Genomic DNA, 26899 nt, shown 5'->3' on the forward strand with positions numbered 1-26899 from the left:
GAAGCACCGATGCCGTCACAGCTTGACGCCATCAAGCTTTTTAATCGCCACGCTACGGAGGATCTTGAGTTATTAGAAGCAAGGGACCAAGACCTAGCTCAGATAAAATGCAGGGAGAAAAAACATGGTAATTTTATACTGAAACGGAACCGTTTTGACTTGCCGAGGAGCAATACCGAACCAGACATCGCGCGGCGCGTGCGGCCGGGAATTGTCAAGCACACGTGCGGTACACCCGTTGACATCGCGACGCACCGCGGCAGCTCGCGTACAAACGTGCGTGTGGCAGTAGGCACGGCACAATACCTACGAGGAAACCAGCCCGCAGCTGCAGCTCTGTACCCCCTGCACGTCAGGCGCTCGCAGTCCCACCCCGCACGTGCGGCGGCAGCCTTATCTTTCGACCCCGCACCAGGATCCTCTGTGACAACTAACGGCGTGGAGTTCCAACTGGGGAAAAAACTAACCACGGCTGCTTCTCTCTGGTGTGATTTGCTCAGTATGTTGCACAGTTGCTTTGGTTCGTTCGGCTGCATATGCTGCACAGTAATTATTTATTTCACGTAAGGAAAGGAGGTAAAATGAGTCAACGTCACTGTTCAGACTCAAACCAAATTTAAACAATTCCCCGGATGGTTTATGCAGTTGCGGCTCAACCGCAGAAGATCCCCGGGCAACCACTCGCCAACTCCTCCAATGGCACCCCCGTAGATACCTCCAAAGGCCATGCCCGTTATACTCGCCACGAAACCACACGCCGTTAGCCTCCTATTATAGACTCCGTGCCGTTCCCTCGCTCTTTTTCAACAGCGACGCTGCGAGCTCGTAACGCCCGTCCCCTCACACGCGCACAGAGAGAGCGAGAAGAGAAAAGGAAGCGAGAAGCTTGGGAAGGAGGGAGCCAGGGAGAAGAGGGAGGGCAACCGAATCGATGAAGGCGGAGAAGGCAGCGGTGGCCGTGGCAGCGGGCGGCGGCGGTGGAGGAGGAGGCGACGAGTGGCGGTGCCGGAAGCACCCGGCCGCCGCGAGATCCGGCGGCGGGGTGTGCCCGTACTGCCTCCGCGACCGGCTCCTCCGCCTGTGCCCCAACTGCGCGCACGTGCGGCCCTGCCCCTGCGCCGCGTCGTGCGCCTCCCCGTCCTCCTCCTCATCGGCGTCCGGCGATGCCGTGGGGCGCGTGCACAGCCTCATCGAGCGGGAGCACCGGATCGCGCGCTCGCGGTCCGTGGCCGCGGGCTCCTCCGCCGCGTTCGCCGCCGCCGGCCCCTCCGCGGCGCCGGCCTCCGGGGGCGGGAGGCGGAGGGCGCGGGTCTGGGGCTGGCCGCAGTTCTGGAAGCCCGCGGCGCGGGACGGTGACGCTGACGCGGAGCCGGAGGAGGACGAGGAGGAGGGGCTGGGGCTGCCGCGCTCGAGTTCCGTGTCCGCCACGGCCGTGGAGGCCAAGACCGCGGCGGCGGCGGCGCGGGCGCGGTGGGGGTGGCACTTCCCGAGCCCGCTCAAGGCGTTCCGGCACCGGAGGTCGTCGGCGAGCGTGGCCGGGCGGGCGTGAGCGCAGCGCAAGGTACCACCTCCAGATGGCCGGAAAAGTGATCAGCGGGTGGGGTGGGGGTCATGTGATGGCCGGGAATCGTTAATTATTAATTTTAACTATATGAGGCGGTGGATTAGAGGAGGAGCGTTCGATCTCCTTTTCTCCTTTTGTGGTGGCGTGCCGCTAATTCCATGATTAAGTTAGACCGAAACGTGAAAGCCTGTGATCTGGGCGGGATGTGTGCATATGCTAGTGGGTGATGACCTCCTCATGGTTTCCTTCACTTTTAGTAGTGTGCTTGTACCCCACTCTGTAACACCAAATTGGATATTTTATGCTCTCCAATTTGATTATCTTTTTTTTGTACTGCTACATTCACCCCATGAACTGAAGTAGTTTGCATTTCTATTTCCTTTGATGACTTTCTCGTCGGCAGTTGGCAGATGATATTTAGGCAATACAGTACTCATAGTAAGTAGGCGCACGACGATACAGTAGGAATTACAGAAGCGCACGCTCGGCTGACAGATCAACCATGCGTGCCTTGTCAGTTGGCGGCATATGCATCGTTGGTGCACATTTCAGTGTTAGCATTAGCTTCAAAGGGGGAAAAGCATCATTAGCACCAAGAATTGCGTAGGTTTCATTCATTCGCTTCACTCACTCACTAACCTAACAAAGCCTACAAGCTTCAGGCGTGCTCGTCCTGATCTCTGGACGGAGCTGAGCGGGTAGATCAGGAACGCCTTCGGCGACCGACAAGCTGGGCCCACAAGGCGGAAGCAGCGTGGTACGCGCGAACGCTGCGATTGCGCTGCTGATGCAGGGGCCTCTCTGCCTCTCCGTCTCTTCCCTGCTCTGCGCTTGCTTCTACTCCTAGGCCTCTAGCGCGCCGCCTGCCCGCCTGCCCTGTCTCCCGCCGCTGCGTCTGCCTCCTCGGCAGGCGCAGGTCGCGCAGCAGCGAGCAGCGAGATGAGCAGTCATTACTCACTACTGGCTCATCGGTTTTCCTTTTCCCTTCTCTTTCCAGCTACCCAACTACGGGGGTGTTTGGGAACACCGTGTTAAAGTTTAACACCTGTCACATCGGATGTTTGGATGCTACTTAGGAGTATTAAACATAGGCTAATTATAAAACTAATTGCACAGATGGAGTATAATTTGCGAGATGAATCTATTAAGTCTAATTAGTCCATGATTTGACAATGTGGTGCTACAGTAACCATTTGCTAATGATGGATTAATTAGGCTTAATAGATTCATCTCACCAATTAGCATAGGGTTCTGCAATTAGTTTTATAATTAGCTCATGTTTAGACCATTTAATTAGCATCCGAACATCCGATGTGACACTGTTAAAGTTTATTTCTACCGCACGTCCACACGCTCTACCGGTTCATTTCTTGACGCAAATTCCTTTCAAGATCGCGGATTCCGTAAATCGTTTACCCACAGCCACAGCACATGTCTCGTTTTGTCCAATCCTTCGCTGACTCACGAGACGCGGGACAGGAGCTCTCCACTGCCGCGGCGCCAGAAGGGATGTCAGCCTGTCCATCAACGACCAAGGTAACTTGCCATACAAGCATGCCCCGGCCCAGATCCGCTGCGGAAACTACTGGGGAAGGGGAACGTACGTGCTACAAGAGTCCGAGGCTCGGAACACTCTGGAAGCCGAGATCACAGGTGCCCGTCCACCGCCGCTCCCGTCGCCACGGTGTGTGGGGGGCCGCCGCGCGGTAGGCGCCCCGTCCTCGTCTTGCCATCTCCGGGTGGCGGATCTGCGATGGGAGCATGTTGGCGCGCCGTTCCCCAAGAAGAATATCGTGATGTGCCGGGTCATAGGTCGGGTCGGGTGGGCACGGCACCGAGCTGGGATCCTCCCCTCGCGTCCTCGCACGGCGAAGTGCCAGTCCGCCATCACCCAACAGCGCCCTCCTCGTCTCCGAGCGGGGCAACTGTACCGGGCCTGTACATCAGGGACTCCGGCTGCTTTCCGCCGGTTATCTCAGCTGGAAAAATTGTTTCACTGACGAACAATAGTCCGGCGAGGTTAACCTCCCGTCCGCTCGAGAGCGGCCAAACCAGAAACCACAGACGACCTGCTTGCTCCCTAGCCTAGCCTGGGGTTGTCCGCGGACCGCGGTAGACGCATGGAGTGACCGCTGACCCAAGCCTGACAGCCGCCTGGCTGGTCCTGGATGGCTGATGGCGGAATGGACCGGCGCAGCTTTTGTCCGCCGCGTGCGGGAGAACCGGTCACCACCACCCACCCGAGCCCGAGGGCCGAGGGGAGAACCGAGAACGGGACAACGGGTGGGACTTTGGGAGGGGGAGTAGGGACAGTCCCCGTCTGACGCCAACATGATGTTGCCTTGCTCATCAAGCCTGTCGTACAGGGCCAGCCCACGCACGGCACCGTCCGATCCTATCGGCCCGTCCGCCTCCACCCGATTCCGAGGCCCCCTACGAAAACCGTGGGCCAACGGAGGCGGGTACGGTTGCTTGCTTGCCAACTTGAGATCTGGAATCAAATCCGTGCCACAGGGCTAGTCTACATGCAACAGTGAGGCTATATGCTGTCGCGGATTGATTGTCACACCTGACAAAAAGCTGTGATGGCATAAACAGCTCCCACTCGTTTGTACAGCGCGGAGAGAAGGAAAATAAGCTACACTAATATACGGGAAAATAAGCTAAAAAAGCGCTTCTCAGCTAAACGGATGGAGTCGAGCTTACGTTTTAAGCTGTGGGGAGAAGTGCGGGCAGGTGTGGGGAGAAGTGCGGGCAGGAGAAGTAAAAAAAGCGTACTATTTAGCTACTAGTCTCAGCTTATTTTAACCATAAATAAGATTTAAACTGTTCCAAACAGAATCGATGCATATTAGGATATACTCCCTCCATCCCATAACAAATGCATCTCTAAAGTTCAAAATTTGTCCTAAAATAAATGCACATGTGGAAATGGAACCACCTAATTCTAATTGTCTTTTTCTACTTTCTCTCCTCCCAAAATGTAATGATTACATCTTTATACGAGTATATATGTAATTTTTTCACTAACAATGATCTCTTCACCCAAACTCTAGAAGTACATTTATTTTAGGATGGAGGGAGTACTACATTTGAACTAAAAGATATGCAACCCACTCGGTGATTTTCAGTAATGCACGCTGATTTTCAGTAGTGTGCGACCATTATCCAAGAACGTCAGGAGGTCTCAGGCCTTCAGGCTTCAGCAATGCACGCTGATATTCAGTTCCTGATTCTGTTTCGGACGCCAACGTCTGTAGTCTCCCTTCACGTGAATTGCTCGTAGTAATAGCACAGAACAATTGTTGATAGTGGCTGATAGTGGCTGGCCTACTGGATACCAACAACACACAACGATTGCCATACAACGATTGACATACATGAAGCAGTGAGCCTATTCATGATTCATTGCGATTTGAAGATCACGCCTGGTACGCGATTATTGAGACAAAAGCTGACATGGCAAGACTAGCTTCCACACACTTTACAGGTCAAGACACTGCACTTGGGGATCAGAGTGCATTGATTCAGAAGCAAGCCACTTGCTGATTTTATACCACGCAGATAATAAAGGAAGCGCTGATCTGGAAAAAAAAAGAGTAGATTTCCAGTAATGATTAATATCTTGTCCAACCAAAGGCTGCCGGTAGCGACGTCGGCTCACAGAGGTTTCGGTGATGCAAGCTGGTCTACACTCTACAGCATACAAGCGTACGGAGCAATTCATCCTTCTTGTATCAGTCTTTTAACATCAAAATCTACGATTTTGTCTTGGTTAAAAGAAAAGGAAAACGTACCTGACTAACATGAAGGTTTATGATTTAAATAGTCCTTCTAGTGTTTAGCTTCTTTTGAGCTGCGCTTATATTGACAAAGGTGCTAATTTGTATTAGTAACCAGTCAGTCACCAATAAGAGCAACTGGAAATAATATACATGAATCTCTTTTGGCAGAAAGGGGCAAATTGCCATTGTATGAGACACACCACATTGTATCTTACAAAGAACAGTAAATCTGATCAGCATCAGTGATGGTACATCTATACCTGTTGATCAATGGGGCTTCAATTCCCTCAAATGCCGAGACCTGCAAATGATAAATATTTAGCATCATCATTCTTGTACAGGATCTCCAAACATGTGTGGATCCAAAAATAATCAAGAGTAGAAAACAAAACATTAAATCGATATAAATTAGTTGCCTTTACCATTTTGAGGGGTGACCTATGCCAAGGCCATTGCAGGTAAGTATCATACCCTTAAATCTTGTAAGGTACTCCTGAAATACAAGAGAGGACCGAGACTATAAGACAGAGTGCAGAAATGCTAATGGGAGGTGACTGCTGTCTGGCTAAAGTACAATAAAATCTTACACGCAAAGTATATTGATTGATCTCGTAACAGCCGGAAAGGTCGTATTCTAGTCGCTTAGCTGGATCACTTAAAACTGGAAAAAGAAGAGAGCCAAAGATGTAAGTTAGTAAAGTTTGTGAACAGTTCATAATTGTGGGTGCTAGTGAGGTCATCCATTCTTATTTCTATGGAGTCACAAGAATTGTAAAGATTAAGTGCCTAAATACTATGGCCAGGAAGAATACCCTTGTATGCTTCATTAATCTCCTGAAATTTAGCTGTGACATCGCTATCACCCTTATGCTTGTCTGGATGCCACATCTACAGAGGAAGTATGGGGTGCAATGAGTTTATCTACAAACCGTTTTTTGCATGGATGATATTTGCTTGAAGCACAGAGGTTGGACAGCAGCTCACCAAAGCTAATCTTCTATAGCTCAATTTGATGGTGTCGTCAGATGCGTCATAGTCAACCTCCAGAACTTTGTAGTAGTCCTGCAATCACAATGAAGTTCATGAAATAAATGCAGTGAATAAGAGATGAATTACTGTAGCTGTGTGGGAACCATATATGTCATATTGCAATGGATATTGCCAGAATATGAATAGCATTTGGATCACCATACATGTGAATCGCAGTAACCGGATAAGTAGGACATGTTACAACATATTAACAAATATCGAACAAAAACATAATAATAATAATAAAACAAACCAAATATAGGAGTGCAGTATCAAGGAAAATAGTGATAGGGTGAGCATATAATGGTATAAAATAAACCTTCAGTATGTAGATCAAAAGGTAACGAGCATGGGTTCTACATGAGACAGGTCTTGAGCACTTAACATGAGAAAGTTGGGTTTTCATGACAACTTGTTTCTTGAGTTCACACCATATTGAGCACCAGCAAACCATTAAAACAATTAACTACATGAGTTAAATTCGTGCAGTAGATAGCATTTGCTAGAAAAAGAATCCAGTTGTAGTGTCACACTAGACAAGGAATGATTAAGTCACTAACTATAAGTATTTGTTCACCTCTGAAAGCAACAAATCACAACAGGCGTGGCTGGAGGCAGGAGACAATATGGTAGTCAAATCGACTTACGCAAAGCAAACATCAAGTAGGAACTTTGTCAAGAATCTATTTAAAAAACGATGAGCCCAATTTCTGACCAAATTTAGCTCTTCAGTGGACCAATACAAATAAAAATCTCAGAGTCCTGCACAGCACGAACTCATACAATTTAAAAGCTTGACCAACGGTCCAGAGAGGTGAACACTCTACCCAAGGGTGGAGCTTAGTAAGGTCCAGGATGGGCCATGGCCCCTCCTCAATTTTGCTAATTTATAGAGGAAGTATTAGGTCATTAAGGCTAACTTGGAGTTGAAGCAGGGAACTAGCCCCCTCTAACTCTTGCAATCTAAACTCTATTAGATGTTGGCCCCATTGAATTTACAGTCTGCCACTGACTGCGCCAGGAGTGCAATGAAAGTATTGTTCCAACAAGTGAGCGTTACTGAAGACGACATGTTTACTTCCATCAAGCAAGGAAGCTTGAATTTGTGCAGGGACAAGGATTCTCTTGCTTTCTAAGAACCGACTGGGCTCTCATCCACTACGAAGTATTTTCTTGCTTGCTAGCAAGGCTAGGAAAGAGAACGTACCCAGAATGACATTCACGAGCCATACATAATTCAGAAATAAGAAAACATTCATTTCATCTAGCAGATACAAGGCCGGACCAGTAAGCTAACAGTAACAGAGTTCCCGTGGTAGCCGATATGCCAGCCATAGTCTGGTTCATGAGTCGTGACCAAACTACCTCTGAATTGGGATCATTTTGGCTGCTGCATCTCTGATCAGCTCTAAATTTTAAAAGCAAATGCAAATGTTGCGAAGAAAATTGAACTGAAAGTACTTGTGCGGCAGACGCAGACGGGAATGCAGCCTACAATTCAACGAGGAAAACAAGCCACTCGCCACGGTTGAGCTGAGCAATCCTAATTATGGCCACACAGCCCTGTGCACTCCACTAGCGAGATCGCAGCAAAGCAATACTACAGTACAGCCAAAACTAGTTGTGACACTCACGCAAACGCTAAAAGCAGCTCGAAAATAAACCAATCAAAAAATAGCGCAGACTCTGTCCGCCTTTTCAGGCCAAAGTACACCACGATTAGCCGCCTCCCCTCCTGCACTTCGTTAAGAGGCGGCGGCGCTCAGCCCAGAAATTCTAAATCCGGTGTTGTCTGCATGGTAGAACTGAAGCTAAAGGTCCAGGAATCAAAGCTGAAAGGCCTAGAGCACCCGATCTCTGGAAATAATCGGAGATTGAAGAGTAATCGCGCGTGTATGTTGGTTACCTTGTGGAGAGGCTCCTTGCTTGCTCCGTCCATAAACCGAAACAAATCATCACCTCGAGCTCGCTTCGCGCAGCGGGATTCCCTTCTTCCGCTCGCGCGTTGGGATTCCCGGGCCCGTCTTGGCGGATTGGGGAGTAACCGGAGTTGATTGATCGATGGGTAGGTGGGATCGGAGTTCTTGACTAATTCCCCCACCTTTTCTGTTTTCGTCAGATTATTATATTTTGCGTGATGGATATGGGATAACAGGGATAGGTGATGACGTGGATCTGACCCGCACACCTGTCCTTTCGTGTCCCGGAGGGCTCCACGCATCCGCCCGTCGTGAGGCCCTGACCGCAGAGGGCTTTGCTTACTGGGCCGGCTGAGAGCAAATGTGTAGCCCTGTTAGGCCGAGATGTACTGATACGGAAGTGGACCCTTATGTTTGTAATGCATTACCTCTCAAAAAAAATGTTTGGAATGCATTACCTTACCCTGAAAATGGTTTGGAAAATTAGCCGAGATACCACCCAGCAAAAGAACTTATAAAAGATTGCTGAATTCCAGGTTGTAGATTAGAAATCAAACAGGGGCAGGCACAAAATGAAAACATATAATCTTTATCTTGAAACATACAAAATGAATTTTACACTCTGCAGTAGCTTCTATGAGCCTACTTTGATTCACTTTCATTCACAAAGATTATCTTAAAGTAACTGTATTTCCATGCTCCAAATATGAAGTATGACTGTCTGTAAAGCCTTACATTTTTCTTAAGGCAACCACAATTGTATATGTATAAGTGATTGTCAGTGTGTTCATTTTGAGTTAGAAAATACAGTATCCAAATGTCAGATATGGATGAGTCTTCACATCAAACGGCCAGCGTAGCATGCTCGTGGATATTTTTGCTGCAGCTGGGGCCACTGCACGAAGAACTGGTCAGTTATCCGTAGCTTGTAAAACAGTAAACCGCTCAACGAAAGCTTCTTCACTCTTGCAATGCTTTCAATGTAGAAAATGGAGGACCATCCCAAACCAAGCACCTAAAGAAAGACAGCGATCCAAAACTAGTTAGATACTAGAAAGTATGGCATCGACTTGAAATTTGGGATGAAGAAATTAGCCTCCAAGGTGATGTTCTATAAGGCTAACAAAAATTTGGGATAGATAAATTAGTAGTTATCATCAGATTGATGGCAATATTAACCTCCAAGCAGGGGCGGATCCAGGGCCCGGGCTGCCCGGGCTGCAGCCCGGGGCGAGACCATGGAGTCCCTTTAACCTATATGCTGTTTAGCCTAACAAAATGAGGTTTAGGAGACAAAATTAAACTATTTTAGGTGTGATTCAACAGCTCAGCCCGGGGCGCAGCCCCGTTCTGGATCCGCCCCTGCCTCCAAGGTGATGTTCTATAAGGCTAACAAAAATAAAGGTCGAAGTCTTATATGGCATCAAATAAGCGAGTATAGAAGCTATGGACTATGGTGTCAGGGCTACCTTCAGAAGGAAGGCCGAGACACATAGAGGAAAGCATGTCCCTGGACCATTGCAAAATATCTGCAGGAGTATCACAAAAGTTAAGTATTCTGAGCTCATGCTGCAAATAGTTGATATAATTTGAACAGCTACACACCACTTGTGGTCTGATTCTTATTACTAGCCACATAGCATGCAATGTGGCTAGCAATGTTGTCGCGATGGAGGTAATGTAGGATTGGCCTACTTCACGACTACGATATATCTGCATGAAATGGGTAGTCTCGGCGGTCTTCTTTCCGCCACTCTGAAGAGGCATTAAATATAATCATATTCCAGATAGTAGCTAGTTTAGAAAGTTCCCAGCATATGTTTAGTTCAATGCAACATGATACTTGAACTCCACCTGAATCAGTGATTGTTCATAGACCTCTGCTTTTTGAATACTCATGTTGTCAGTAAGTGCAGCCACATAGTACCTTGGTGTGAACCTATCCTTCTGAAGCGTTTTTACAATATCCATCATTTCTGCTGTATGCCCTCCTAAGAACCAATTCACAAAATAGTTCATGTTTCATCATGCTACAGATCTTACAGCTTAGACACTTGATTACTCAAAGAACATATGCAGCTCGACTTCGAACAGGATAATGATCTGGAAAAAACTGTTCCAAGCTTCGATTCAGGTACAAGTAGGAGATGGCAACTTAGCGTTATTTTGGGTCGATAACTGGATGGGTCAGGCCTCGCCGTGTACCTTGGCTCCGGAATTGTGCAACTTGATCAGGTCACGAATCAAGAATCGACGGACAGTAGCGCAGGGGATGCACCAAAAGCAATGGATTCATGATATTGTCGGACACCTAACCGTAACTGCGTTAACTGAATACGTCACCTTATGGCATCACTTACAGCAGGTTCAGTTAACGCCCGGGGTCGAAGATTTGGTGACTTGGAAATGGGATATCTCTGGTTCTTACTCCTCTAAATCGGTATGCAAGTTCTTCTACAACACCTCCGTCAAGTTTGCCGCAGCGGAACCGATTTGGAAGGCTTGGGCACCATTGAAGGTGAAGGTATTCATGTGGTTAGCTGTCAAGAATCGGCTCTGGACAGCTGCTAGGAGGCAGAGGCGAGGATTGCAAGATCATGCGCGTTGTGGCCTGTGTGACCAGGAATCAGAGACTGCAGATCACCTCTTCTCCAGGTGCCCATTCTCTATGCATGTGTGGCATCGAGTCAGTGCAGTACTGAACCTGCACAACGCCATCCCAGCAAATGAAGTCGGACTGCTAGACTGGTGGCTCAGCAAGAGAAGCGGTGTCCATTCCGAGCAAATGAAAGGCTTCGATTCAGCGTTTATGCTTGTTTCATGGAAAATATGGAAGGAACACAATGAAAGGGTGTTTGCAAGATCGCCACCAAAGGATGCCTCACAACTGCTGCAGGAGATCATTCAGGAAGGGCAACTCTGGTGCGCCTCTGGTGCAAAACACCTAGCTGCCATAGGCTGGCCGATACCATCAGGTGTTTTAGATCAGCATTTCTGATTTCGGCCTTTCTGTGCCATTTGTGTTGTCGTTGCGGTAGTGTAATGTAAGCTAAAACATGCCTAAACCCGTGTGCGTGCGCCCGGATAGACCCGCGATGTACAAAACTTTTTTCTTCTTAATACAAAGATACGCAGCTCTCCTGCGTATTCACGAAAAAAAAGATTACTCAAAGAAGCCACCAAATATTCTTCCAAGAGTGTGCGCAAGAGTCCAGTATAATAGTAATAATGCTAGAGATGTGCTACTTGAAAATCATCCAATGTGTCAAAACAGAACAGAATTTCCAAATGGAAAAAAAAGAACTGAGCATAAATAGTAACATATATAAGACTGCTTTGTAATTGGAAATCAGAAAATGTTAGAGATCCTGACAGTTTTAGTACTACTATTAAACAAGTGAATACGTGTTAAATAAGGCACGAATGAATATGTAACTAGGACAGGTCTTTTGAAAAAAAGAATATGTGACTAGGACAAGACATTGTGACACTAGCAAATTGGCAACTAAGATTTCATTTGTACATGAACAAAAAAACTAAAGGAAGTCAATCAAAGTGCAAACAGATTAAAAAAAGGAATGCGCGCTGCTTAGAATTTGCTGGAGCTGATAAAAGTCAAAGCTACAAAAGGGGGACTCAAAACTCAGTTCAGGGTCATGAAAGTTGCAGGAGGAGCATGAATTTTAAAAAACTTGCAGAAGGAGCATGGTGATTCCTAGAGTTGTAATAAACATCATATATATAAGCATTACATATAACATTTGTCATTACACTAATACGTTTATAAATCAGGCAGAAACCTGATTGTTCAGTTAAATGCGGGCATAACGGGTCAGTGTCAAAAAGGACTAATCTCCGGTGTGGGTTTGATGGCCTGGGCGCCTAAAGCCACTAAACATCATTTTAATTTATAATGGCACAAAACATCAGCATACCATACAGGTCATAAAACAATTTGGTAAGAAATGAATCATAAATGTAGAACCACTGAAAGTTCAAAAGTTGACCGAACAACTCAAATTAAGGGTCTGTTTGGCAGAGCTCCATGTAGCTCCGGATCCTCAAAAACAGCAGCTCTACCACATAGCAGCTCCAGCGTGGATTTAGGCCCTATTTGGCATGGCTCCAACTCCGAGTGGAGCTGCTCCACTCCAGAACTCCACATGGAGCCAGCTCCGCTCCAAAACTCCATAACTAAAATGGGATGTTTGGCTAGATGGGTGCTCTCAGCTCCAAAAAAGATCGATTTCAGTGTGGATTGCCATTGTTGCCCCCAATTAAGACCCCACTTGTCATCCTCTCTATCCCATCTTCTTCTTTCCCTTTCAATATGCCAACGGGTTGTGTGTATTTTACATCCATCCATCCCCTTTCAATATCCCAACATATGCTGTAAATGAATGGATGAACATGGTTAGGAGGAGTGAAACTCAAAAGACTTTTGCAAATGTTTCCCTTGGTCTGTCAAAATCTTCCACTTTCAATATGCCAACGGGCGGCACGGTGGGCGGCGGGCTGGGCGGCGGGGCTGGGCGGCGAGCGGCGGGGCTGGGCAGCGGGCGGCGGGGTGGGCGGTGACGGGGGCAGCGACGGGCGGCAACAGGCGGCGACGGGCGACGGGCGTGACGCGGGGCGGCGACGGGCGACGGGCGCGACGCGGGGCGGTGACGGGCGGCGACGGGCGCGGTGCTGGGCGGCGACGGGCGACGGGCGCGGCGCGGGGCGGCGGGTGGCGACGGGCGACGGGCGCGGCGCGGGGCGGCCACGGCGACGGGCGCTGGGCGGGCGACTGGCCTTGACGATGGGGAACAATAGAATGGAACGAAACGTTTTTTTTCCATAACCAGTGGCATTGGTGGGTAATTATCCACCAACTCCACGAGGAGGTTCAAAAGAGAGGTTTCTGGAGCAGCAAAAGAGGTGCTCCAAAACTCCACCTCCATTTGCACTACAGCTCCATGGAGTTGGCAACTCCATGGAGTTTTGGAGTTGGGGTGTTTGGCTGAATTTTTTGATGGAGTTGCTGGAGTTTAAGAGTGGAGCCGTGCCAAACAGGGCCAGACAACAACTGTAGATCCAGAAAAAATGGAGCTGCCAAACAACCCTAGATCCAGAAAAAATGTTTAGGAGCCAAACATGGAGTTTAGGAGCTGGAGTTTTTACTCTCACCATGGAGCTGAGAAAAAATGTTTGGCTGAGACAACAACTCTAGATCCAGAAACAGAGTTTTTGGTTGGATTGTCCACTAATGACCTTGGTGTTTTCCTTTTTTTTCTCATTTTTTTTCTTCACGTGGTGTTTTCCTGTTACAGAGGATCTAACCTACCGGGGTGCTTGGCTGCTTGCTATGATTTCTACATAGTACTCGTGCTACACTCTTGATGTAACAAAGGAAAAATCATGCTGAAACACGTCGGCCGGTTGCCTTCTTCATCCTGAATGCACCAGCACGCGACCTTGCAGACCCTCTCGAGCTCCTCCACGTAGGCATCTCCGGCTAGCTTCTCGTCCAGTAGGCCGACCACGTCGCCCGCGTGCAGCTTGACCGCGGCGTGCACCAGGAAGTACACGACGGAGAGGCCCCCCTCCTCCAAGCTTCCCCATGAAATCCCGCGTCGCCGCTTTGACGGCCTGGTAGTCGAACAGCAGCAGGCGGTGGCGCCTCCGAGGTCGCGACACGAGGTGAAGCACGGCCCCCGCAACGCCTTGGTCGCCTTGATCGTTTGCAGGAGTCACCTCAGGTTCACGAGCTCGCCGTTCCACACAGAGCACTTGGCTCCGGCGTAGAGGTTCGCGGTGCACGAGCAGTCTCGCTAGCAAGCGACCGCGCACGTCTTGTCGCTCCGTGCTCCGGCCGCCGCCGCCGCCGAGCCGTTCAGGAGCTGCACAATGTATGGCATCTTGAGAAAACCGTCACTGGGGCACTCCGGCACGGTCCGCCTCGCGCACCCCGACACGGTATTCCCCAGCGCCCACAAGCGGCGACGGAAAGAAAAAAAAAGCGAACCGGTACGGGGACGTGTAATCGATGGCATTGATGGTTAATTTTCACCAACTCCACGAGAGGTTACAAAATCAACATTTTGAGAGCACCCTCTGAGGTGCTCCGTGGATTTGGTGGATCTGGGAGCTAGATCTGGGTTTTTTGCGGATCCGGATTTCACGGAGCTGGACCGTTTGGATGGAAAAACTGGGAGCAGAGCTGTTTTTGAGGATCTGAAGCTGCGTGGAGCTCTACCAAATAGGCCCTAAGATATCTTTGTCGAATGACAAAGCACGATTTAAACAGTACTACCTTTAAAAAGAATACTTGGGGAAAGAAAGGTAATCCTTTAGCCTGTCAAGAACGATAGTGCTAAGAGCTCCTTCCAACATCCTATCATATAAACATTATGAATCTCATAGCTATTCACGCAGCACATAAATTAGCTGAAACTTTAGCAAGTAGCTTACCTGATGCTTGTGGGTTAGTCGTCAGTCCAGATGAGCTGCTGCCGAAACGCCGGCCGCTGGTACCTGCCACTTCATGGCCTGCCGGCCGTCAGTGATGGCCCCATGGATACCGAGCATCCTGCCGCCTGCCTGCCCTCCGTGATCCTTAATTTAGCATATTCATCTGCAAGAATATTGGATGTGTTGTTTTTCCCCCGTCACCGACATCTCTAAATAACCAACCGCCAACAGCAATCTCTTCACCGATTTAATCGCTGCCAGCCAAATACACGCCCGGGGCGGATCGGAGTGGTAAACAACGACTGTGAGCCCACTTCTGCTGCAACTGCAACGGCCCCAACCTTCCGTCCCCGCCTTCTACCCCTTTTTGAAGTTCAACGCGTGGTGGCAGTGGCACACTGGCAGGGCCAACCGTGCAACATATTTTTCGGGATCAACACAGTGCAATAGGATGCGGATGGAGTTGCTCTCTCCCGACAGCCGCACGTGCAAGCACGACGGCCGGCGTACACGAACACAAGGCTTCATATGCATAAGAGCAAATGAGAAAAACAAAATACCATGTACTACCTCAGTCCATATTTTTTGGTAAAAGTAAAGTCATGTATAAGCACAATCCATCCCATGCGACGGCCCGTCCTTATCCCCAGCTACAGTGTAGACAGACGAAAAGAGTGAGTTCAAGGCGACGGCCGTTTCTGACGGCGATTCCGCCGGTCCTCTTCCTTTCCGACGGCTGGTTCGGCGTCGGAGAGGGAGGAGGACTGACGAATCTTCGTACGGATGTATATAGGTTAGGTAGGAGTCTATTTAGGTCTAGAGTTTGCTCTGCGTTGGAGGTTAACGGCGGAGCTAAGGTTTGCCGGAGGAACGATGTCATCGTTTTGTTTGCTTGCGAACGGAAGGGGTGGCGTTCGTTCCTCTGCGGCTTGTGTTCCTCTCACCGGTTGTCGGTGACGGCAGCTCGACGGGGTAGATTTTGCTCCTCCGGGATGGATCGGGTAAGATCCTCTTCTTGATTTGTCCTGTGAGGTCGGTTTGGGTCCACCTGAATGCTAGCAGATGGGACTCTTCTTCTAGGGTGCCATCTTCGGAGGAGTTGCTGGTGTTCCCTCTCTGTGTGCTCGTGCTACGCTCTGGATCTTTTTGGGTTGGATGTTTCACATCCATGGTGGAAGAAGGAGGTTGTGGGGTCAAATCGACGGGGCCGACAGCTAATGGCCTTCTACCGAGGATCTCATGCAGTTTACCAATGTTTGGAGTCCGCCCTTTGATTTGCATAGGTGAGTTTGGAGGCTTGAAGTTCCTGGGTGCGGTCCGGCAATCACGGCAGTGGCTTCGGCGCGAAGATGAACAGTAGGGTGCTTCTTGTAATTTTCATTTTACATAGGAACTTTACTGTAAAACTAAGATGTTCTGTGCTACCTGTGATGTTTTAATGTAAGTTGCATCTCGTTCTCGCAAAAAAAAAGCACAATCCATCCCATGGATTTCCATGGAGGCCTAATTCATCCCAGAGGTCTCCCCCGCATCGGTCTTGGCATGTGGCAACCGTTGGATCTTACTATTACTATAATTGGAGGCTCTTTTGAAGCCACCTAAGATCCTAGGTGGACACTACATAAAAAGAGAAAATACAAGAAATTCTCAAAAAAATCTGACCACCAATCAGTAGACTCAAATCATCATAGACATTGGACCTATTATATTTTAAAAAATTACCCACCTATGCAATTATGATAATAACCTAAAGTAACCCTTTAAATTTATATCTAAATTACCCACCTCTGCTATTATATGAAATAAACTAAAGTAACCCCCTAATCTTCATCTAAATTACCCACTTATGCCATTATAAAAATAATTTAAAATAAACCTCTAGATTTGAAACTAAATTACCAACCACTAATACTTAAGAAATAACTTAAAATAACCCCTTAAATTTGCACCTACATTACCAACATATGCAATTATTAAAAATAACATAAGGTAACCCTAAATTTGAATCCAAATCACCTCTATTAAAAATATACCTCAATATACACCCACATTTATGATTCAAAATTGTCTATTTCTTACACTATTAGTATATGATATAATAATTAAGATATAATGTATGATGTGTGTCATCATTTATAAAGATATAGAGGAAGTGGTGATAATATATATTTCTATGTTAAATATTATAGCAAAAAACTTAAGGTCCATTAAACAAATTTAATGCAAATTGAAAACTTAAAGATTTTAAATGTGGATGAAAATATTATAGGGTAATTACTAACTAAATTCTATCACAATTGGATGTAGATAATAGGTGTAATCTATATAAGTGATATGTTCTAAATTTAACAAATAAGAGGTAGCTCAAGGTCATAGTTTTGTAGCAATGTGGCCTTATTTTTTCTAGGAGATTCTGCATCAGTTCTCATGAGGCACGCTAGAAAAAAAATCCTAGAAATTCTCACAAAAATCAGAAACATCAAACATCAATCATGTAAACTCTAATAATCATAATCATTAGTCTATTTTATTTTCTAAAAAGTTACCCACCACTACCATTATGAAAACATTCTAAAGTAAACTCCTAATCTATATCTTAATTACCGAGCTCTACCATTATAAAAAATCATCCAATTTACCCATGCATATTATTATAAAGCATAACTTAAAATGTCATTCTAAATTTGTATCCAAGTTACCCACGTATGTCATTATTAAAAATAACCTAAAGTAAACACCTAAATCTTAATCTAATTATCTTCATGTTCATCATATAGAAATGTCCAAAATTAAATTAATATATGATTCTAAATTATCTATTTATGTCATTATTAATATAGAAATACTAAGTTAAGGCATATGCGTGTAATGGGTATCTCCATGTAGACCATCTATACATGTATCTGAGGAAGTGATGAAAAATATTGATTTTTATGCTAAACATAATGTATGGAGGTGCGATACCAAATGAAAAAAGTGTGAATGTGGATGAAAAAGTGTATAGAGTAATTAATAATTAAAATCAATCACAACTGGATAAAGATAAATACACATCTATATGAGTATTATGTTGAAGTATTAAAAAATGAGAGAGTAGTAGGAAAACTATTTTGATTATTATCTAGGTGTCTAATTTCCAAATAATTTTCAAATACAATAGCTTTTAAAAATACAATAGCTCTAATAGGTGTCTTCCTCGGTGCCTCCTTCCCCTTCTCGATTTAGATCTCAGCGTGCTTGGGTGCTCCGGCAGCGCAGGTAAGTTCTTCCCCTTCTCGATCTAAATCTTGTTCTTCTGACCTTCTTCCCCTTCTCACATCTTGATCTTGTTCTTGTTCTTAACTTCTTGTAGGTCATTGGCCGAGCACGATGCCATCGTGCTCACGCGGGTACGGCGTGCGCCGTTGGGGAGCCTAAGCCGCCGAGGCATTGAGAAGGTGAGGAGGAGGGAGGTCGTCAGACTCTTGGAGATGGAGACTGATACACCGACCTCCGATACACCTTGGTCATTAGAAGAGGATATCCTCCGGGTTGGCTTGGCCGGTGGCAGCACTGCAGCTGCTATCAACCTTGATGGTGCCGGGCCTGCCGGCATGCCTAAGGTGCCGGCGCCGCCGGTGATCTCCGGTGTGAAGAGGGTCAGGAACTCCACCTCTAAGGTGTGGACTGACTTTGAGGAGCTCTTCACCATAAGGAACGGCAAGAAGATCAGGTATGGTGCTAGGTGCCTTCATTGCAGTCATGAGTACTCTGGCAAATCTTCTAGTGGTACTGGACATTTGCGCCGGCACATTCTTGCTTACAGGAAGAGAAAAGAAAATGATTGCATGGCTCAAACTGTGCTAAAGTTCAACCCTGATGGTTCTATCCATCAGGGAGTACTCTGATGCTGTTGCTCGTACTGAACTTTGCCGCTTGATAGCTAGGGAGGATCTGTCTTTAGGGTTTGGAGAGTCTAATGCCTTTGAAGAGTACATAAACCATACTCATAACACTAGATTTTCTAAATCCTCTAGGCAAACCACCACCAGAGATATGGTAGAACACTTCAGTGAACGTCATGGTAAGCTTAAGGAAATGTTAGTCTTGTCTATTTCCTCTGTTGCTCTTAATTCTAATATATGGTCTGGAAATGCTAAGAAGGATTATCTTAGCGTGGTTGCTCACTTTGTTAATGTTGATGGGAATTAGAAAAAAGATTGCTAGGTCTGAGATTCATTGATAAGTCACATACCGGTGCTAACACTGTAGAGCATATAGCCATGGTGGTTGATGAGAATGGCTTAACTGATAAGATCTCTGCTGTTACTCTTGATAATGCTTCTTCTAACTCGACAGCCATGGATAAGTTAACTCCTATTTTTTCTGGTTATATATTGTCTGCTCTTAATTCTAATAATGCAACTGATGAGGAGATAGAAGAAGAGCGTTCTCTTTTCATGCATCAATGCTGTGCATGCCATATTATCAATCCTATTGTTAAATATGGTATGAAACGTTTGAAGTCTTGCATTGTGGATTTCAAAATTGCTACATCATTCTTGAATTCATCTAATCAATACATTATAGCATACAAAAGCTATTGCTTGAGTATGGGTGTACGTCCACGTAAGTTTGGTTTGGACATGGATGTTAGATGGAACTCCACGTACCTCGTGCTCAAGAAGTAAAAAATCAACAGTAACTTTTCAGAAAAACTTAAAAAGCTGTCGCTCAAACAAACATGCCCTAATTGCAATTGCAAGGAACGCACTACATTATGGCGTTCCACGTGCCTGTATCAACGATTGTCCCGATCGAGGGATGGAGGTCAGTATAGGCCAACATCGGAACCTTCTCACAAGCGCTGAATAGTGTATCTGATTACCAAGGAAATTGAGAGCTCCGGGGAGAAGAGATGGACGAGAAAGATCGATTTAGTTCGACGGCGTGAGCTGGTGACCGGTGGAGAGCAATTTCAGGCAGCCCTACGATGGTGGAACGAGAGGCGGCGGCGATTGTTCTAGCTGCGTGCCTGCGTCTGCGGGCATGCACAAGGGGCCTATGACAAATCATGTTGGATTGAGTGGGCCTTTAAATAATAATAACATATCTCTTTCTTTATTCTTTTCGATTTTGTTTTTTATCTGTTTTTTTCCTACGTGCCAACTTACTAATCTGGTCTAAAAATAGTTGGTTCACGTTACCAAATCTCGAACTAACGTCTCGAGGAGTTATACTCTCTCGTACTAGGAATTTAAAATGTGTTGATCCTGATGTACTTGTTCTCGATTCCATCTTAATCCGAGTCCGCCAAACATATTGATCAGATTGGGTATTTTCAGGTTCGTCGAATCGGGTTCGTTGTGGCAGGTGGTCCATGATCAAGTCTGTGATGGCTTTATTTTTTTTTTTTTGCCTCCATCCCTTATACCTAAATGGGAAGGAAATAAAAAGTAGGCCTTCTGGATCATTTACGTCCTCCGTTCAGGAAAATAAGTTATTCTAAAATCTAAAAAATACAAGTTATTGCTATCGGATTTAATATGTAGTATACGTGGCGGCGGTATTCTATTCGAGGACGATGCTTCACAAGAAAACCCAGAAAACAACGAAACGCCTGGCGGGTCCACACACCACTGACCGCAGGGGCACTGGTCTGACTTTGACCCACAACCACAAGTCGGCTCGACGCGGACAACGAGCGCGCGTGGCGAAAAAAAATCCCGCGCCCGCGCCCGCAACCCACGACCCCACGCGCCGCGAGCGGGAAACGCGAAACCCACTTGCCCTTTCCTAGCCGCCCTCTTCCGTTTCCCCCCTTTTCCATTCCGCCCAATCCATCGCCGCTCGCCGCAGCGTCACTGCGTCAGGTTAACCGAAACGCGCCGCGCCCGCCTCCGTTTCAAACCCGAAATTTTTCGCCGTCCCCCCCCCAAATTTTTTCCCTCGCTTCTGCCTCCGCGCAACCCAACAAATCGCCTTCCATTTTGCTTCCCCTCCGCCTGATTAGTCTCGCCAATTCCCCCCTCAACCGAACCAACCTTCCTCTTCCCCCGAATCTCAGGTCTCCCGCCCGCACCCACCGGCCGGCCACCTACCCCGCCGGCGCGAAACCCTAATCGGCGGCCGCCTCCCTCTCCATCCCATGGCGGAGCAGGACGGCGCCGCGGGACAGAGCCCGCTCGACTCCCCTCCGGTGAGATTCGCTGACTTTTGCTTGGGTTGGTCTGGGGACTGGGGTTGCGAAGTTTCTAGGTCCCGCCGGAAGCAGTAGCTTGCGAGGTACGCTTGGGGTTGGGGACTTGCCCCAACTCCGGGAGTGGTTTCTGTGGGGCGGTTCACTACTTCACTTGATGTGTGGTGCTTGCGTCAGGGCTTTGGCGTTTTGGGTAGTTTTTCGTCTGGGTTATTGCGGTTGGTTTGGCTCGAGTCTCGTTAATTTGGGGGCACGAAGAGTTCGTGCGGGTGGGTATCCAGATTTTGGTTAATTCGGGCATTCGGCACCGGCGTCCCCCGTTGTCACTGGCTACGGCAGTGATCGCTATTACCAGCTCTAATATAGAAATGTCCGTGATGTAGTGATCGTGTCCTTTGCTCAAATCGTTATGGACTTTCAATGCAACGGTCTACCATGTTCAAACGAAATTAAATCGGATAATTCCGAGCTGCCTTTGTCCTAACCTTCCGTTTTTCTCTATTTGCACTTAACTGGCAGTAGCTGTCATAGAAGGTAATACAGTACTCTATAGTTTTTGTGTCATGATGAAAATATGGATCTAACTGTAAGGATCCCTTCTATTAGGGGGTCAGTGCTGAAAATGGGGATGAGAATACTGAACAGCATCAACCATTTTTCTCCATGTGCCAGCCAATTCGCTCTGTTGTAAGCTCCTAACTCATGCTCCTGTCCAAATTTGTAGTGTCAATGTGTTATTATGCTCAAGTTTATAATTTGTCTCTATGTGTTCCTGTTTCTGCTTACAGAGCTACGCAAATTCGTGGGAAAGCTGTTTTGCTCCTGCTGCAAATGAAAATGACCACAATGTGAGCTCCTAACTCGAGATTTATGTGATCTTTTGGTATCTTATATAGCTTGTAATCAGTTCGTGACTCCTACTCTCTGATACAGAGTGGCTTGAACTCAATGGTGGATGACCACATCCTGATTACATCTGCTTCTCTTGGAAGCAAGCAACCTCAACCTGAGGTGCGTCCTTTCTCCCAGCCCTTATTTAAGAACTTGATGGCTCCTGTGAATTTGTTTGGGCTCATCTGTAGTAATATCTGCTTACTAGTTCACGGATGTGTTGTTTTAGGACATATCTGGTACAGTAGATGATGAAGGCAAGCCTTGTTCACCACATTCAATTGATAAGGAAGCCAGTTTGGTGCAAGATGTCATGGAAATGGAACAATCAATGGTATGAAGTGTTTGCCTTGCCATTTCTTTTTTCTGCAATCAGCCCAAGAAATTGCATTTACTTCATATACCTGTTTTTTCTCTTAGTTTTTTTTTTAAATTGTGACAATCCTCACTCAGACACCAGATGTTTGGAATTGCATAGCATGAAGCAAAACTAAGCCTGCCTGTTATGCTAAATCATGTTCTCTTCGAGAGGGAACTTTGTTTAATTTTTTATAAAATTTGTAACTTAAATGTATGGATACAATTCATATTATGGGCAGCTGATCTGCAATTGTAATTCCATATATGTGATCTCTTTAGCAATCCATGTTCCTGAATCATCTCTAGATCACTGCAAACTTGTTTGGGACAAAAAGGCTTTATTGCTGTATATAACATTAATGGCGAGTTCTGTGCCTAGATGATCCCTAATTCTTGTTTCTATATTGTAGGATGAAATTGATGTGCCACATGGAGAAGCAAGTGAGCAGCCAGAACCCCTTAGCACAGAGCAACCCGATTCAACTGTAAGTTCCACCTTCTGATATGGCCTGCTAACTCAGGCCTTTAATGTGTATGCGGCCCAATTTTGTTATATTGATGTATATACTTATACAAGTATTCTCAGGGAACTGCAATTATTTCATATATAAACATTGATCTCTTTGTGTGTCATGCGCGCATGACTGCATACACAATTACACATGCATAAGTTATTTGGCTTAGGCCTCTCAAGTTTCCTAATATTATTTTTGGGTGGTGCTGCAGGGTGGAATGGATTTATGGGATGACAAAGATAATCAGAAACTGTTGCCCCTTAACACTGATCGGTGGAACTCCAATGTAAGACTGTTATTGTCTTAATCACATTGTATGTGCAATTTTTATTTGGTCCTTCCTTACATCAACTCATTGTATTGATGGGCTTTGTTCAATAGATTGGTGAAACTTGTGATGCTGAAGATAAGCAGTTTCCTCTGTCCTTTTCTTACAGAAGGCAACCCCAATCTGTGGTAATCTTCTGCACTAAGTTCTATACATAGTTGGCATCCTGAAGGACATTGTTTTTCATTACATCACAAAGTTTTCCCATGTACAGGGAGCAGGTCTTAGCAATATGGGGAACACATGCTTCTTAAATGCAACTCTTCAGTGCATCACTCATACTGTACCACTTTTTCTCAAGCTTCGCTCAACTGATCATTCCACTCCATGCTCATGTATGGATAATTTCATACAACTTTTTATTATTGTTTAAAAAATGTTTTCAGATTTTCTATTCCATTTTAGTTTGCATGATTTGGACTCCTGGTACCCTGCAGATGATAAAGATGGATTCTGTTCTTTCTGTGCCCTTAAAGAACATGTCGATGAATCAATTCGAAGGTCTGGATCTGTTATAATGCCCGCAAAGTTCAGAGATAATTTAAGAAGTATCCTTTCCTCTTGAACTTTTGCCTAGTCTGTTTAATTCTCCCCATTACAGCTGCTGTTTGCATATATGTTTTTCATTAGTTCACATTCTTATGCTTCCTTTCACCATTCAGTTTATCTTACTCTTCATTTAAATAATGTGCTGAGCTAGTGGATACTTTTCAACTGTTGCCAGCTTGCTATAGTCCTTCCATGTCAAGTTGTGTCATATGTGGTTCCTTAACAATATTTTCCAGAGCTATCTTCAGATTTTAGACCGGGACAGCAAGAGGATGCACATGAATTCCTACGTTGCTTGCTTGATAACTTGCATAAGTGTACCCTCGATCCCATGTCTAAGGGCAAGGGCTCATCCTTTGATGAAGAAAGTATAGTCAAGGACATTTTCGGAGGCCAACTGAAAAGCCAGGTAATTTAGTTTTTTATCACCTATTTGTTCTCTTGTCACTTGCATCACAACTAATGCTACTCTGTGTGTCTAGTTGTCTTGCTGCGAGTGTGGTCACAGCTCGGAGACATTTGAGCCCTTCCTGGATCTAAGCTTGGAGATCGATCAGGTTGATCACCTGGTAGATGCCATGGAATCTTTTACCAAGGTAGAGCAGATCGGGGACTCTGAAGATAAGCTCACCTGTGAACGATGCAACGCTCAAGTTTGTAAGAACAAGCAGCTTACACTTCATAGAGCACCAGATGTTATTGCATTTCATCTGAAGCGTTTTACCACCCTTGACAATTCTGTTGAGAAGATTGACAAACATGTGGTATACCCTTCAGAGGTTGATTTGAAGCCGTTCCATAGTAACCCAGACACTGTGGTGAGCTTTTCTTTCTATACTGTGCCTGTTTGGAAGATGTAAGCTGATCTAGGAATTTCTAGACTAAGGATTTGAATCCCAGTCCATCTGTTCAAACATAGTCGATAGTTTTGCCACTTAGGTAAAATTAATTTTTTGTTATACTTCCAAATGCAGGGGGAGCTGAAATATGATCTTTATGGTGTTGTTGAGCATTCTGGGTTACCCAACTATGGCCACTATGTGTGCAGTATTCGTTCTTCACCAAGCACTTGGTACTTGATGAATGACTCCCATGTATGTGCCACAAATCCTTTTTTTGTTTTGTTACCACAAGTCAGTTGCTACTGCTTTGTTGACATGAACCTTTTCTCCATTTTAATATGCCAGTTATTTTGCAGGTTGATTCGATTACAGATGCAAGCGCGTTAAACAAGGAAGCATATATTCTCTTCTATGTTCGGCAGGGCAAATTTCCATGGTTCTCTAGTTTGCTAGAGGTCAAAGATGCCCTACATGCTGAGGATGCTCGCGGTGCATCTCCTGTGTCTGTTTTGGAAAATATTGATGCAAACTGTTCAACGTCTTCTGGAGGAGGCAGTAGCAGTAATTCTGGTGATAAATTAGAGAAAAATGAAGCCAGGCAGTTGGAGGAGTTAGAGAAGGATGAAACCAGTCAATACAAAGTATCATTCTGTCATGAGGAGCCATCTAAGAGAAGTTCACTTGGTGCTTCCAACATCAATAATACAAGAGATGAAATCAGTCCACCCAGAGCATCTCTCCAAGATGATGTTGTTAGATGTCCCCGTAGTGTAGAAACTACCAATCTGGATAGGCCCTCTACTCCTCTGCCCTCGAAGCGATCATTCTCACATAATGAGTTTGGTGTGTTTGAGTTTGAGGACTTTGGTAAGGATGCATTTTAATTAGCTGGTATTAAGTTCTGGTTTTATTTTTGCAAATCATCTATATTATTTCCCTTGATAGAATTCCAACCTCAATTCATTGTCCAGTTGACATTAGTTTTGTCACATTTATTATTCATCGATTAATGAACCCCTAGACAAAGTGATCCTAATCACTCCACCCTTTAATTTTAGACATCAGACTTGCAGTGTTGTGCTAAATATCTTGAATACGACTTAATTGTTTTCAATGCTGTTGATTGCCTTACATGTCATAAAACATTGCTCATTCACCTTTTTAAAGGCTCATGTTTCTGCTTGTCTCATTTACAGATGATGACGAAGACACTCCTTTGCTTCCAGATCTGAAATTTCACCCTAAGGCAAAGAAACCTAAGGCTGCATCTGCATCTAAAGCTGTGAAGGGCCCCAGTATTGATCAGAACGCAAGACGTTTGATGAGTGGCATGCCATCCTCAAGAAGAAAAGGTCTCCTGGACTGCATGGTCACACAACAAAATGCACATCAGGAGTCTCGTAGTCGCAGATGCCCCACAAGCGACCCTCTGGACAAAAAGAAACGGAAGTTGGTTCAATGCTAGGTATTTTCAAGTTTGGGCACCACAAATCTTGTATTTCTGTATATCCTTTTTTGTTTTCTTTTGCTACTCTCTTGCTGTATATCTTGGTCTAGCATCCATGCTGTCCTCCACTGCCCTTTAATCTAATTTAGCTGTCATAAACTTTATGGCCGGCTAGATTGGTTGCAGGGTACATGAGAGCATAAGAGTCAGTTAATCTATCTACTTTTTTTTTTTTGCTTCCTCCTTATGTGCCATCGCACACCTATCAACTATGCTGTATGGGATTTGCACCTGCACCAACTGCCCATTTTGTTTAGTAGGTAGCACTACTTGGACAGAACAGGGCTTATCTTGTATGGAACATAACCAGGGAAAAGAAATGAAATCGAGTTTATCTGAAGTCTTGTTCAATTCTGTAACATAGCGAGCAGCAATTTTGTTAGTCGACAGTGATGTTAAGAAAAAAACTCGACAGTGATGTTTTCTTAACTAATCTTCTCGTCTGCTGTCTTTGTTACTGGTCTTGTGTTTTCCCTGTGGGGGTTTCAGTTTGATATTGTACTCTGAAACGACAATGTATGCAAGTCAGGGATAGAGAACTTTAGCTTGCAGGTGGTATGCCATCTAACAACCATCGCTGTATACTCGTGAAAAGAGGGATAATATCGTAAGAGATTTCGGAGGAAAAGAAGATCGTCTAGTTCTGGCTATCTGGGACACCGGACGAGGAGTTGAGGACTTGCCAATCATACGATTCAAGGATCGCAGAACGAAAAAACAGTGAGGTGTCTTGATAGAAAAAACTTATATTTCACTAATTTACTACTGTTATAAACCTTTAATCGGCCGAACTATCACCGAAGGGGTGGTGGCGCAGTTGGCTAGCGCGTAGGTCTCATAGCTAATTGAGTTATCCTGAGGTCGAGAGTTCGAGCCTCTCTCACCCCATATTTTTCCCGCTTTTCCACCTGATTTTTTTAGCTAACATCGTCTCGTCTCTGCCTGACTACCCATATCTGCGTTTTCCCTTCCCTATCCA

At 45.7% G+C, this 26899-nt stretch overlaps 4 protein-coding genes and 1 non-coding gene across 9 annotated transcripts; 3 read left to right on the forward strand and 2 right to left on the reverse strand.

The window, feature by feature from the left end:
- Nucleotides 1–510: 510 nt before the first annotated feature.
- Nucleotides 511–1943, forward strand: LOC101784897. Its single transcript, XM_004953458.2, has one exon. The coding sequence runs from the start codon at nucleotides 932–934 to the stop codon at nucleotides 1547–1549; it is 618 nt and encodes a 205-aa protein (XP_004953515.1). The 5' UTR covers nucleotides 511–931; the 3' UTR covers nucleotides 1550–1943.
- A 2448-nt stretch (nucleotides 1944–4391) lies between these two features.
- On the reverse strand, nucleotides 4392–8512 carry LOC101785287 (chaperone protein DnaJ). Of its 5 annotated transcripts, none has more exons than XR_001163209.2 (8): nucleotides 8285–8501; nucleotides 6334–6411; nucleotides 6162–6237; nucleotides 5937–6010; nucleotides 5772–5842; nucleotides 5610–5650; nucleotides 5362–5420; nucleotides 4392–5260 (listed from the first exon to the last, which is right to left on the reverse strand). XR_001163209.2 is itself a non-coding variant. In XM_004953461.3 (7 exons), the coding sequence occupies exons 1-6, from the start codon at nucleotides 8315–8317 to the stop codon at nucleotides 5617–5619; spliced, it is 366 nt and encodes a 121-aa protein (XP_004953518.1). In that variant the 5' UTR covers nucleotides 8318–8501; the 3' UTR covers nucleotides 4443–5148; nucleotides 5610–5616. The 5 variants fall into 5 exon arrangements, 2 of the variants coding, with proteins under 2 accessions (XP_004953518.1, XP_004953517.1); XR_214541.3 differs by having other exon boundaries at nucleotides 4443–5148; XM_004953461.3 differs by lacking the exon at nucleotides 5362–5420 and having other exon boundaries at nucleotides 4443–5148.
- A 623-nt stretch (nucleotides 8513–9135) lies between these two features.
- Nucleotides 9136–10280, reverse strand: LOC101786627 (UDP-N-acetylglucosamine transferase subunit ALG14 homolog). Its single transcript, XM_004953462.3, has 4 exons — nucleotides 10152–10280; nucleotides 9903–10052; nucleotides 9767–9826; nucleotides 9136–9312 (listed from the first exon to the last, which is right to left on the reverse strand). Exons 1-4 carry the CDS (start codon nucleotides 10269–10271, stop codon nucleotides 9136–9138), a joined length of 507 nt encoding a protein of 168 aa, XP_004953519.1. The 5' UTR covers nucleotides 10272–10280.
- A 10273-nt stretch (nucleotides 10281–20553) lies between these two features.
- LOC101752481 (ubiquitin carboxyl-terminal hydrolase 17-like protein B) lies at nucleotides 20554–26260 on the forward strand. The gene is made up of 15 exons (XM_004953463.4): nucleotides 20554–20928; nucleotides 21535–21615; nucleotides 21717–21776; nucleotides 21862–21939; nucleotides 22049–22153; nucleotides 22590–22664; nucleotides 22906–22980; nucleotides 23076–23150; nucleotides 23237–23357; nucleotides 23460–23570; nucleotides 23808–23980; nucleotides 24054–24389; nucleotides 24546–24665; nucleotides 24770–25280; nucleotides 25610–26260. The coding sequence occupies exons 1-15, from the start codon at nucleotides 20878–20880 to the stop codon at nucleotides 25876–25878; spliced, it is 2241 nt and encodes a 746-aa protein (XP_004953520.1). The 5' UTR covers nucleotides 20554–20877; the 3' UTR covers nucleotides 25879–26260.
- Nucleotides 26261–26722: 462 nt separating this feature from the next.
- On the forward strand, nucleotides 26723–26808 carry TRNAM-CAU. The gene is given in 2 exon segments: nucleotides 26723–26760; nucleotides 26773–26808. It is a non-coding gene; the product is annotated as a tRNA-Met (tRNA).
- Nucleotides 26809–26899: the final 91 nt, after the last annotated feature.

The sequence above is a fragment of the Setaria italica genome, chromosome I (assembly GCF_000263155.2).
Source record: "Setaria italica strain Yugu1 chromosome I, Setaria_italica_v2.0, whole genome shotgun sequence".
In the NCBI taxonomy this organism is placed as follows: domain Eukaryota; kingdom Viridiplantae; phylum Streptophyta; class Magnoliopsida; order Poales; family Poaceae; genus Setaria; species Setaria italica.